Genomic DNA, 12735 nt, shown 5'->3' on the forward strand with positions numbered 1-12735 from the left:
GGTTAACTGGATCGATCAAACGGGAAAAATTATTTTGCTGGCCATATTTACTATTTTCTCATCAAACAGAATATACTTCATGGTTCAAAACGGGGTTTTCAGATTTGAAAAATTTACGGCGATCTATCGAAAGGCATAACAAGGCAAAGGAGCATATAGCATCCCCTTGCATTGAAAATTAATCTTAGAACTGTCAACTTTTCATTATATTGAAGAAGTATACTTTATTGACTGATAAGAGTTTGTTCCAACACTCTTCGAAAAATATTAGCCTCCTCAGCTCTCATGACCACGAGCCGCCACTGGTATATAGGGGGAATTGTCTAGGACAGTCATACTCGAGAGTGTCAGATTAAGATATATGTGGTTAATTACACTTGGAAAAGTATCAATCTGACAATTTGAGCGTGACGAAAATGTGTGGGAGGGCGCCAAACTTGCAAAAAAAATCGTCACGTATACATTATCGAGCTCGGTGGCTTTTTTTCTCATTTTGCAGCTAATGATTCAAAAATAACGGAAAAAATATAATCTGACAGTTTCAGCAAGCCGAAACGATATAAATTGGCCATAAAGGTCACAAAAATCAGTTTTTTGGAATTATCTCCTCTCGTGAGTTTCAAATTGTTTTCGCATTCAATATAAAAGTTGTAGAGCATACCTAACATTTTCTACAAATTTTGTCTGAAGCATTTTTTTTCTACGTTTGAACATTTTCGAGATATATGGCGATGAATGAACATAAGACATTGACCTTGGCATATGTGGCTAAGCTCCTCGCATTTATCGCCCACTAACTCAAAAACGGTTAAGAGTATGGAAAATTGCTTCAGACAAAATTTTTATAGAATTTTATTATCTACAACTTTCACAATGAATAAAGAAAAGATTAGATGTAAAGCAAGGGAGATATTTCAAAAAATGCCTTGTTATCATCTTCGAACCGTCAGATTAAGAAAACCCCCCTGATGAGTGTCATAATGGGTCAAGGAATCACCACCTGCCGCATCTTAAGTAAACTAAACACCCTGTGTAGTCAAATCGTGGTAAATTAAGGACATTTTCTCTTGTTTTAAAAGGAAAATGTGAATGAAAAGGTTTGTTACAATGAAGGAAATTTAAGCAGAGAAAGAGAACACATGAATTGAAATATCTAAGATTTCTGGCAGAAACTCAAAATAACTTCCTCATCTTTTTTTCTCAATGTACAAATAAGGTAACAACGTAGTTTATTCCCCTAGTCCCACACTAACAATGTTTATGACATTCCTGTCAGCTTGTTCTATCTTATACGTCGCCATTGTCATTTTACGATTCTATCATTGAAATATTCAAATGGACAGCCTCGATATCTACGCCTATGCAGATTTACGCCGAAGCAGCTTGAAAATCGCTAATAGCTTACGTCATTTGCGTGGGTGGATCGGAGTCGATGCCAAAATCAACATCTAGTTTGTTGGATCATCGGAAACGATGTGTTCCAAACAAGTTTAAAGTAAGGAGAGGGATATTGAGCTGCAAAAACAAGTTTCCAATAAATATCCATCAAAATAAAGCGTTATTTTTCGAGGCACTATGTTTATAGTGTTTCCAATCAAAACACATGCACTATCGTAATCAGTTTATAAGGACCTTTGATCTGATGTGTCACCGACCCACATTCTCTATTCAAAACATTGAAGGGTTGCCTTAAACGTTAACAGGATGAAAATGGAGATGTGAAACTACTATCAAACCTTCAAAAATTGTTCTACACTCAATAATATGCCTTGATGTATAGACTCTGATCGTAGGGATTTTATTTCGGTATTTTGTATATTCGCTTTGTGTAGTCTTAGGGAGGGAATATTTAAATGAAAAAGCCTGGCTCAGTTATCTTATCTTTAATTGCGTTTCTTTGCAGGTCTTTCAGACTTCTCGACACTGGAAGTCAACAACAATAGTTTCTTATACGATACAAATAAGGAGAGGGCATTCACAACATAAACGGTGACACACACTACGCAAACATCCTGAAGGACAAAGTAGAGCAAGTAGGCGAGGTATGGCGTCAAGCAGTTGGATAACAGAACGTTTGCGAAGACGAATTTAGTTATAGCCACTGAAGGGGAATATGCTGGAAAAAAAATAGGTAGGTGTTAATCATACAATTTCAGCCCTCTATGCTCAGATTTTGTCATCGAGGGATAGATAAATGATGAGCCAAAGTATTCTGATGAGAATTTGTGTACCTACCTAAGACAATCATGAGACTGTAAAAGGGAATTCCAAATATGCTGTTGGGCACGTGGAAAATTGAATCCTCGGGGAAAAAACCGAATCCTTTGCCATAACTGTAAAAAAAAAAGAATTTTGATTATTCTCCAAAGAAAATTTGCCATTGTTACTTTCAATATCAATAGTTTTTCAGTATGAAGTGCAATTTCACCTGCACAAGCATTATTGAACACTTATCACAAGAAAGAGCATTTGTGGATGGGTCAAAAAAAACTGAACTCCTTAGTTCAGGAAAATATGAAAACAATAGTGAAAAATGAAAATTCAATCACAATTTTGCATAAATTCCAGTAAAGTCCTTCTTTTGCTATACACTATGTCATTTTCTGAAAAGTGTTTTCCCAGAAAAAAGCGGCATAATTTGGCATTCGATGGAAAATGATTACTGAACGAGCAAATAGCAAGTGAAAAAATTAGTAGATCGTACGACATGACTATATTCTCATTTTATTGATATTTTTCTTTTAGTGAACTACAAAACTAGTTTTGCTGGATGCGCTACCGATGTGACTATTGCATTGAATGAATCATTGGTTGTTAGGTTTTATACTTCATGATTTGATGGAGTAAGTCGAAAACACAATAATTCTACATAAATTTAAAACTCAAATATTCCAGGAAAATCTTTTAATATAAAACAGTATAAAAGGGAATTTGAAATCCTCTATCTCCAATAGAAAAAATATATAAAAACAACAAATTTCACATCGACAGGAAAAGAAAACACGTATTTCTAAATTTCGTGTAGTCTCAAATAACTAAGAAAAAATCGAAAAATGAATAAAATTTTCGAGCTCAATAAAAATGTATGTCGCATCCACCACATCATTAAGCCCCTCATTTGAACCGTTTCGCAATAATTCCTCGTAATAGAAATACAGATATGGTAGTTGGTAATTTGGAAAAAACGATGACGAGAAGCTGAAGGTTCAATTTTTTTTCGTTACGGACATTTTTTGTTATAAATTGTTAATTTATCGAAAAATGTGGAGGTAGGGACCAGACTTGAAGTAACCCCTCTAAAAAAAAAAGATGCCTATAGGCTTTTCTTGAAAGCTATGATACCTTACGCTAAGTGAAGAACAAACTGAGAAAAATCTTTTAGAATCACATAATTGACTTAACGAAAGTGAAATCAGATATTACAGTTTTCTAAAGAAATTTTAAAATATATTCTGGTCGTATCCACTAAAACATAAGCCCTAAGGACCTAGGTACTTCAAAACAAATACTTTGTACGGAATTTCAAAAAAATATTAGATTTCTATCCAATGCCAATACGCATGCGTTTGTTTACATCTATCACCATAACCTCATCCCAAAATAATCTATTTCAAACACTCAAAATACTCACGGAGATTTGAACACTTTACTGCACGAAATATGTTCATTTATATCGCACATAGCTGTGTAATCATCCTCTAACTCTACTCTGGCCTCTACATAATAGCTGTATATTGACAAGCCCAACCCTACAGTTGAAAGGGTTGCTAAATATGTACTCAGCAAAGATATAGAACGTTTATCCGGCATTCTCACTCGAAATATATAGATACAGAACTATTCAAACGTGGCAACTAACTAGTGCGAGGCACAAATACTACAAAGAGCTTCACCACAAAGATCAATATAAATTATGTATTTGAAATTGACGGGGTTATCAGCGTTAATGAGAATGTTGATAAGATCTGCAATTTCTCATTCACTACTGCGTATTTTGTGTTGCAGGAAGAACTATTCTAAGGGGCGGATAAACTCTGTCTGATTTCATCATATTTATTTTATTTGATCTATTTGGATAGACAAGTAGCTGGCTCAGGACTTTTAAAGGGCTGGTTATTTTTTTTTAAACACTGTAGAAAATAGAAGAATCAATAGAAAATTACAGGCTCAAGACTACCAAGTCACATAGACGGAATAGAGTGATTCACCAAGTTAGCCTATTAGACTGGTTTTCCATTAACCGAAAACCAATCACAGCTTTGTGCTGAAAATTCTCATGTTGGGGTTTTCGCCAATGAACATTCTCCCTGAAACATTTTCAGGCCTCTGCAATTTCTGGTTATACCGGAAACAGACTGTTTCATTCTTATTTCAAATGGCATATCCATTATACCCACAGATAACAGAGTAGAATGATTATATCTTTGCTGATTTGATGGCAATTTGAACGGTATGCCATTACTTTGGGGTGGTTGACCTTGACTAACTACTCATCATCTTTGACATTGGCCAACCCTTCAAGGTCATCATCTTCGACCTTGTCACCACCTTTGTCCTTGACCAACTTTTCAAGGCCTTCAAACTTAGTGATCCAACTTCACATAGTTTTGATATAAAGCTTTGATACTCTCACAAAACCATAAATATAAGAATAGAACCAGAAAAATTTCTCAAATGATGTCAAACCTTAGATACACTATTTAAATTTTCTGACATCACTTGGATCAATTGAACAATTATGTTCAAATGTGTTTTCATAGTTTTGTCAAGTACCTATTTACAAGGTTGGCAAGCGTTTTTGAACTCGTCCATTCAATTTTGATTGGAAAGTGAGATTTTATGATGAATTGGATGTTGAATAAGCCGTGATAATATTTTTGTTCCAACATTGTGATAACTGATGATCACGTAACACAGCTAGATTAGATAGAAAAAAATCTGCAAGTATCCGTATTGTATACAAAATTGTATATAAAACTGCTGTCTTTTGGTCATCTTTAGACATCTACAGTTAGAGGACGGCTCCTCAAAACACCCTAGAACTAATCATTGCTGGCGGCTTGGCTGCATCACTGTGAAATTTCAGTGAGGGACGAGGGTAGCACAAATCCCCTAACCTAGGGGATGCCGAATAAAACAAGCCGAACCATTGTTGGGTCACGTTACCGTCGTGCAAACAAATTTGTGTTGGCTCCACTGAACAATACCTTTTTGCCAGGTTTCCTTTTCACTTTTAATCTGTTTTGTTGGTTTTTTCAACGAGATGAATCCGGTTAGATCAACAAAATGCGGATTCGGAGAATGCGAATAAAGGACGTATTAAATGTTTTTTGATATCTTGATCTATTCTGGGCTAGGCTTTCAAATGAAATTTTGAACTTTTCACACAGTTACAGTTATGTATGATTCATAATGGTTCAAATATACCTACTTACTATTTTTTGAATGTTGTTTTTCCATTTCTTGAGAGCCATTTTTCTCTTTCTATCTCCTATAAAAAGTACAGGGTGTGCAAAAATCGTTGTCTACCCACTTATGGAATCTCGGGAACTATTGCAGCTAGAAGAAAATGGCTGAGCTCTTTTTTTCTGCCTAATCCAAATCTGAAAACAGAATCGGCTTCTCATTGCTACATCTAAAGTTATAAACAAAAATTAAGAAATTGCCAAATGACAATTTCATGCTGAAAACACTAAGCTCTAATCATAGATTAATAAATCTATGGCTCTAATGCTGAAATACTCATTTGTTTCAACTCGTTCTCTAAAATCGTTATAACATTCTACAGGCACTTTTTTATGAGTGATTATATCAAATTTTTCGATCCACTCATTCTCAAGATATGACAGGCATATCTCATTTTTCAAATATCATGTCAACTATCGTGAAAGCTATTTTATTTTGCTGTAAATTTTTGCTGGATTCAAAAATGTATCATATTAACTTTTTACTGCTTTCTGTTTTACTACATTTTAAATGATAAGAAAATAAGTATAGCTGGGCGTTTCCATGGCGACTCTTAAATATGCATTTATTTTTCGTGGACTCAATAATCTATGACCGATTGTCGAATCATTTTTTCTATGCATCTGTTTCTAGTTAAGCATGATCGAAAATGGCAATTTCTCAATTTTTGTTCATAACTCAAAATCTAGAAGTGACAGGCCGGTTCTGTTTTAAGTTTTGTATTATTCAGAAAAAAAGAGCTCGAGAATGTGTCATCTGTTTTCTTTGAATTTTGCCCACCTGTACAGTTTTGGAATGAAATATGGAAACATTTTTTAAACAAGGACGGTTTATATGGAACTATGCAGACAATTGCAAAGACTCATCTGTATCAGGTAACAGTATATATTGCATCAGATGCTTATGTACCTAATTGCTTATACCTATAGTTTCATATCACCTGGTTTCATATTTTAACCCAACCCTGTAGGGCATAGATAATCACATTTTGTACTCAGTTCGTCATTACTTCTGAAATCATGAATTCATCCAATCAGATATTGGAACATTTGTCGAAATAAAATAACCCGAATTACAGAATTGAACTGTCCAAACATCAGTCGCTCTGAAACATGACACAAAATGGGATTACGAAAATGCGAATTCGAACATGAGAGCGCTAAATTAACAAACATTTAATTGGATTATTGAAAATTTTCAACAGAGTGGATTGCCGATTTCAAATTGGAGTAAATCGTTATAAATCATTATTATCGCCTTTGAACTGTTATTATTCGTTTGGAATCAAATATTGTCCTCGAGATAATAGGTATATTCAACAACGTTGCATTATGTTCAACGCTTTCAAATTAGCTTTTTGCACTGGCATTTACTCTGAGCAACCTTTGCATGGAAATCCAAACAACGCTCATCAATGTGTATTTTCATACCTCTGTCATTCGCTATTTTCGATGGAGTCGTATATTTTTTAATCATCCCATCATTTTACTAGTTTACGATAGATTGTTTTTCGAAAGGTCATCAATCACTGTGCTTGTGACCTTTGTTACTCTAATCGAATACTGTTGTAATAATCATTATCATAGAATACAACTGAACGAAAAAACTGTATACAACGTTGTCTTCGAAGAAATTCATTCTTGATATATGCATACGATACAAAGTTTCTATCGCTGTCGATGAAATCTTTATTTTCAATTTTTATCTCCTTAATCTCAGATATCTACACTTTAGAATTTACTTCTTGGAAATAAAGCCATCTGCCAAATGTCTCAAATTGAGATTGAGACTTCAGATTTTCATATACCTTGAAGATGGGTTATCTATAGTAATGACATTCTGGAGGTTCTTTTTGGACGTCAATTCACTAGGTCAGTACTTGTTGTCTATTCTAATTGTGAAAAACAATTTTGTGGCAGTGGACAATCTTTTTATCTATACATCGTTTCTAAATTTCTATAGTTTTGGGCCCAAAAAAAAGAATATGGATTTTATTCCACGTAATTTCTATTTTTGAATTTTATATCAAATTTCCTCCTCTACCATTCACAAATGTCCTGTCTCGAATGTATAAAACACACAATTAACACAATATAGCCAGAGACAATGTCTCTGATATAGCGATAAAAAAATCGAGCCCTTACCTGTAGAACCCTCGGAAGTCACCCCTTCATAATTCCTGCGTATTGTCATGAATAGTTTTTGCTACTTTCACCCTCCCCTAAATGCTGACCCTTCTAAAATGTGCCGAGACCCAAACGGTGCTTCAAGTTATGTATAGCAATTGAGGAATACTTCTTTGTAGTTTTATAAGAGAAGTTTAACACACATTTGTTACCATAAATTATTCAAAGTGAAATTATATCGCCTACATAAGATGTTTATTATAGAATTGGACAGGCGTTGAAAATGTTTTGAAAAGGAAGACGCATTCAGATATTTTTGTATGAAAATAGCACAAATCGAACGCGATGCTTCTATCGTTGCACGATTTTGGTCAACATTCAATCATTTGGGGATCCATTTTGTAGCAATTTTCCTCATGTCCAAATTGACGTGAACTATACAATGAACGCGTTCGTATGAGATATTCAGTGCTTCAGATATACGTTTTAGTCCAATTCGACGGTCTGCCAAAATCATGTCATGAACTGCATCGATATTTTCGGGGACTGACACAGAAACTGGCCTTCCCGATCGGTCATCACCTTCAATGGAAAATTTACCTCTTTTGAAGCTTGCAGTCCAATTTTTCACGGTCGCATACGAAGGACATTTATTACCAAGGGTATTAAGCATATCTTCGTAAATCTGCTTACCTCTTAACCCTTCTAAGTACAGGTACTTGATGATGGCTCGATACTCCAATTTTTGACTTCAACCTTCACACTGACACTGGTGTAGGCTAACTAGATATCAATACATCCTCTTACCTATAAGAAAGTGTGTAAAGAGAAGGAAAACCCGAAAGAGGAGGAAACATCCGAGACTGGAACACTCCAAGCACAGCTAGATCTAAGAAGGGTCTCAATCTCAGCAAGACTAAGCCATACTCCCTTATTGAATTCCTCAAAGGAAATTGTCGCTTCATAAAATATCTAATGGAAGCCATAAAGCTTAAGCACCAACGACACTTACTGACCCAGAGCTTTTTTGTGATATAGGAAAATGAACCTGTAGAAAAGAGTTTCTTGAGAGGGAAGAAACCAGAAGAGACACACTCTGGAGTAATTTTCCAGGATTGGATAGTTTCAAAAAGTTCCTTCTGGATTTCGAAACTGCAAGATCTAAGCAGTATTTTTATCGGAGTTAGAGTAAGTTTTTTATCCTTACTAGCTTCCTCACATTAGGACGTTGTTGCCTTAGAAGGCATATGATGAAAATGGGGTATCAGAAATGGACGAGTGTAGATTCTGTGGGGAGAGGATGAAACTCCATATCAACTGCCTGTGACATGCAAAAATGTTTTTGACGAGTAACTTGCAGGAGCGCGGAGTAAACATCCCTGGGTCCACCCCAGATACTGGAGTTCATTAGAACTCTGGAACTGGACGACGAGCTGTAGAAAAGAGCCCTGATGGGGAATGCAATGCAATGCAACCCCCTTCAGAAGCGCTAGGATCTAAAGCCAAATGCCAAACATGATCGAAGGCCTTGGATATGACCAGACCAATAATAATAGTTCCCACTTGTCTTCCTTCAGGTCTCCTTTCCAATCCCGGGAAGTAAGTCGTGACATTTTGTCGATGTTAAAACTTATGTCCATTTTCGAAAGTAATGAACCGATAAGTCGTTAAGGCTGCATTACCAAACGAAATACGAATTCGAATAACATACGTGAAATGCTTCGAAGACTCCGTGAAATGCAACCATACCAACGAACGAACGCGGATATTAATTACGATTTAATAACGATAATTTTCAATTAATCGTCTCCCATTACATATGAATTAATGTAACCGAAGCAATATAATGCCGTGATGCCGTCGCAAATTACATTTGTTATTCACAAACGCCGATTATTATTTCATAAAATTCAACATCGCCGACGGTCCGATGAGTACTTTGAACAGTTTTGATATCTTAACATCGGGTTTTATCGGGTTCATTAAATGAAAATCGTTATTGCCATTAAAATGAGCGAATGAGCGAAAGCGGCGCAACTTTGTGGAATGCTCATTAGCGGTCTCCGCGTCTTTTTTGATCGATTAAAAGCAGTCGTCCTAGTGGACTTCTTATCGGTTTTCTCTATTTCGCCTTATTGAGTTGTCGCCGTCCCATCAGATTTCCGCGGAGAAGTTAATCCGTGGGAATTTTCGTCGGTCCGATGTAATTGGTTGTCGGACGACTGCCGAGACATTCTTTGAGTAGATCCAGAAGAGGGCAGTCCAGATGTAAGGGTCCAGAGAGGCAAGTAGGGAATAAACGGGGATCTTCTTGTTTTCTTCAATATTTTAGTGAATAAAGTTCTTTCGTTGTTGCTGGACAGTTATTCAATTAGCGACTCAGATTAATCCTTAAGCCACCTGGTGGTGGGATTTACAAACGTGATAGGTAGGTTAGGAATGTTGTTTTACTCCAAGAGCCTCCAGCTCCAGAATTCTAATGAACTCCAGTATCTGGGAACGCTTCAAGGAGGCTAGGTCCTCATTCCTCCAATAATATTCTCATCCAAGACATTCCTTACACAGGCTTGCAATGGTATTCTGTAACCAGGTGAACAGAAGTTTCCTGCTCTTGCCCACAAAATATACACTCGTCAGTTTATGATAAGCTCATTCTTATCATATGCTTTATAAGACAAAAACGTCCTAATATGAGGAAGCTAGTGAAAATGAGTAACTTATTCATACTCAGATCAAAATAGTTCTTGGATCTTTCAGTTTTAAAATTCCTGAGGAATTCCTGAGGGATGATCCATTCCTGGAAGATTCCTCTAGAGTGTATCTCTTTTGGTTTCTTCCTTCTCCAGAAACTCTTTCCTATAAGTGTATTTTCCTATGCCAGAGAAAGGCTCTGGACCAGAAAGGTGCTTTTGTGGTCCCTTTATGGCAAATGTGTTGACCTCTTCGTCTCTCTTGATTCCAGAGTAACCAGGAACCCAGATTGAAGAGATCTTGTTGTTCTTGCCTATTCCATTAAGTTTCCTTCGGCACTCCCATATCAGCTTCGAGTTAATGACATAGTAGTTCAGAGCCTTTATGATTTCATTCCAGGTTTATGTTTACGCATCCTTCGATTTCTGTCTGAAAAACACTTTAGCTGGAGCCTAACGATAATGTACACTTGGTGCCTGCCCCGTATATATCAGCGACAGCTCTTATCGTGGTTTTTGAACCATCAGTATACCATTTAATGACATTAACTATGAAATTTTGGGTAGTCTATTCTTTTTCCATTCCTCCCTTTTATATAGCATCGTGTTAAACTTCTTCTCAAAGCCTACTTTTTTAATCATAACATCGCTAGGCTGGTTCACTGATGATAATAATTTGTACTTGTTTAGAGAGGATCAGGCTCTCAGACTTCGAATTCTCTCATTACCTGTACCTTCCCTAGATATTCTGAAGATGACCCTCAAGGCTCTTCTATCTATTCACTATTTCATAAATACTGAGGCAAAAAACAGTATTTTATGAGCCCTATCGTTTCTGTGTCCCAACTGGTTTTAACCTATATACCACAATCTGACATCGATTATCAAAACTCCTGTAACTTTTTCTGATCATCGATGGCTGCTAGGAACGAAATGAATTTAAAGAAACGTCAGCCTTTGCACCTTTTTATTAAGCCTTTTTCTCGATAGAAAAATCACTGTCACCTCCGTAAACTTGACCCAAGATTCACCAACTAAGGCTCTAATTGAGAGGCATTCAACGAGGATTTCAGAAACAAATTATAACAAGATAACGAAGCATTCAATTGAAATCTGGAGGGCCTTATGTAGAACCTTACTCTATGATTTTTTCTGGGAAATTTCAAATGTAAAGCTATAACTCTCACCTACTAATAGACCATATTAGTGAGGTTAGAATCACTCAATTGGCGGGAGATCCATATTCAAATTTTTTTACATAGGAATCAACTTTAAGATGGAATATCGCCAGCTAGAAGTAAATGTTAATATAAAGACATGCAAAATTGGGTGCCGCCATTATTAGAGGTTGTTTCCAAGTATATTTTACATCACAAAATACTTTTATATGTCCTAAAACCAAAATTGAACACATTATTATACGGAATATATCCGTATGTCGTAGATCATTTCTGCTATACGTCAATCATGAACCGTAACAAGGAAAACGACATGCTACGCTTGCGCGTTAAAGTGATGTCAGCTTCAGAGGTTAGAAACGAAATGAAGCTACGACAAACTTCCATGGATCTTGCCGACCAATTTTATATTGATCCATTATTAAAAAAATATACCATTTTATATATACGAAATTTTGTTTTCAACTTGTTAAGAAAGGATCATAGAACACATTCCAACAGAAATAAATCTTAAGAAATTCGCTAAAATATCCAAAAACAGACGAGAAGTACGCTGCATTTTTAGGCCCATAAGAAATGCATAGGGAATTCAGGGACCAGATCCACGGATGGATCGCGATTCAAAATTCCCACCTAACCTCACTAATATGGTCTATAAAAAGCCAAATAGGACTACCTATTGTCCCATAAAAACCGCAAACTCATATCTCTTGGCGTTCCTAAGATATTGACGTTTCAGTAATTTTGGTTGCCACCCTTAATGAATCACCCTATATATTCGAATGTTGAGACTGCTGAAACGCGATGTATCCATAGATGTAGTGGTTGTGTAAAAAAGGAACATCGTGGGTTCATTTTCATACAAGTTGAATATTTTTCAGTGATTAATGATTTTCAGCATTATTTTTGCACCGATATCATTTATGAATGACGAACTGGAATGAATAAAAAACAGAATACCATTTTTCCCTGAAATCTTCGACAAGAACTAATGAAATTTGAAAGGATTGAAAAAACTAAAACTCGTCTGAAAGATTTATCATTCTTGAATTAAGCAAATTCCAATATAAAACACTGTCAAGAATCTCCTACGGTAAATACGGAACGTATTCGATATGTTACGATTCAAAGATAAACAAAATCTCACAATATTTTGACAATCCATTCGAAATGACTGCGAAAGCAAAACTCGTTTCGCAATATATCACTTTCAGCCTCACTCTAACTACGCCTCTGAACTTGATTGGTATCTCTACTTGCAGTGGAGCTTTCGTG

The 12735-nt window shown here is 35.9% G+C and overlaps 1 protein-coding gene across 1 annotated transcript; it reads right to left on the reverse strand.

Annotated features, from left to right (window-relative positions):
* Positions 1-1868: 1868 nt before the first annotated feature.
* Positions 1869-3948, reverse strand: LOC123317026 (vitamin K epoxide reductase complex subunit 1-like protein 1). The gene is made up of 3 exons (XM_044903375.1): positions 3632-3948; positions 2236-2333; positions 1869-2116 (listed from the first exon to the last, which is right to left on the reverse strand). Exons 1-3 carry the CDS (start codon positions 3808-3810, stop codon positions 1884-1886), a joined length of 510 nt encoding a protein of 169 aa, XP_044759310.1. The 5' UTR covers positions 3811-3948; the 3' UTR covers positions 1869-1883.
* Positions 3949-12735: the final 8787 nt, after the last annotated feature.

This window comes from Coccinella septempunctata, chromosome 7 (genome assembly GCF_907165205.1).
Source record: "Coccinella septempunctata chromosome 7, icCocSept1.1, whole genome shotgun sequence".
Taxonomy (NCBI): Eukaryota; Metazoa; Arthropoda; class Insecta; order Coleoptera; family Coccinellidae; genus Coccinella; species Coccinella septempunctata.

Coding starts and splice junctions, on each gene's coding strand:
- LOC123317026 (XM_044903375.1), bottom strand. CDS start 3,810: ATGCCGGATAAACGTTCTATATCTTTGCTGAGTACATATTTAGCAACC. Junction 2,334..3,631: donor AGTAAAGTGTTCAAATCTCC/GTGAGTATTTTG, acceptor TTTTTTTTACAG/TTATGGCAAAGGATTCGGTT. Junction 2,117..2,235: donor CAGTCTCATGATTGTCTTAG/GTAGGTACACAA, acceptor TTTTTTTTCCAG/CATATTCCCCTTCAGTGGCT.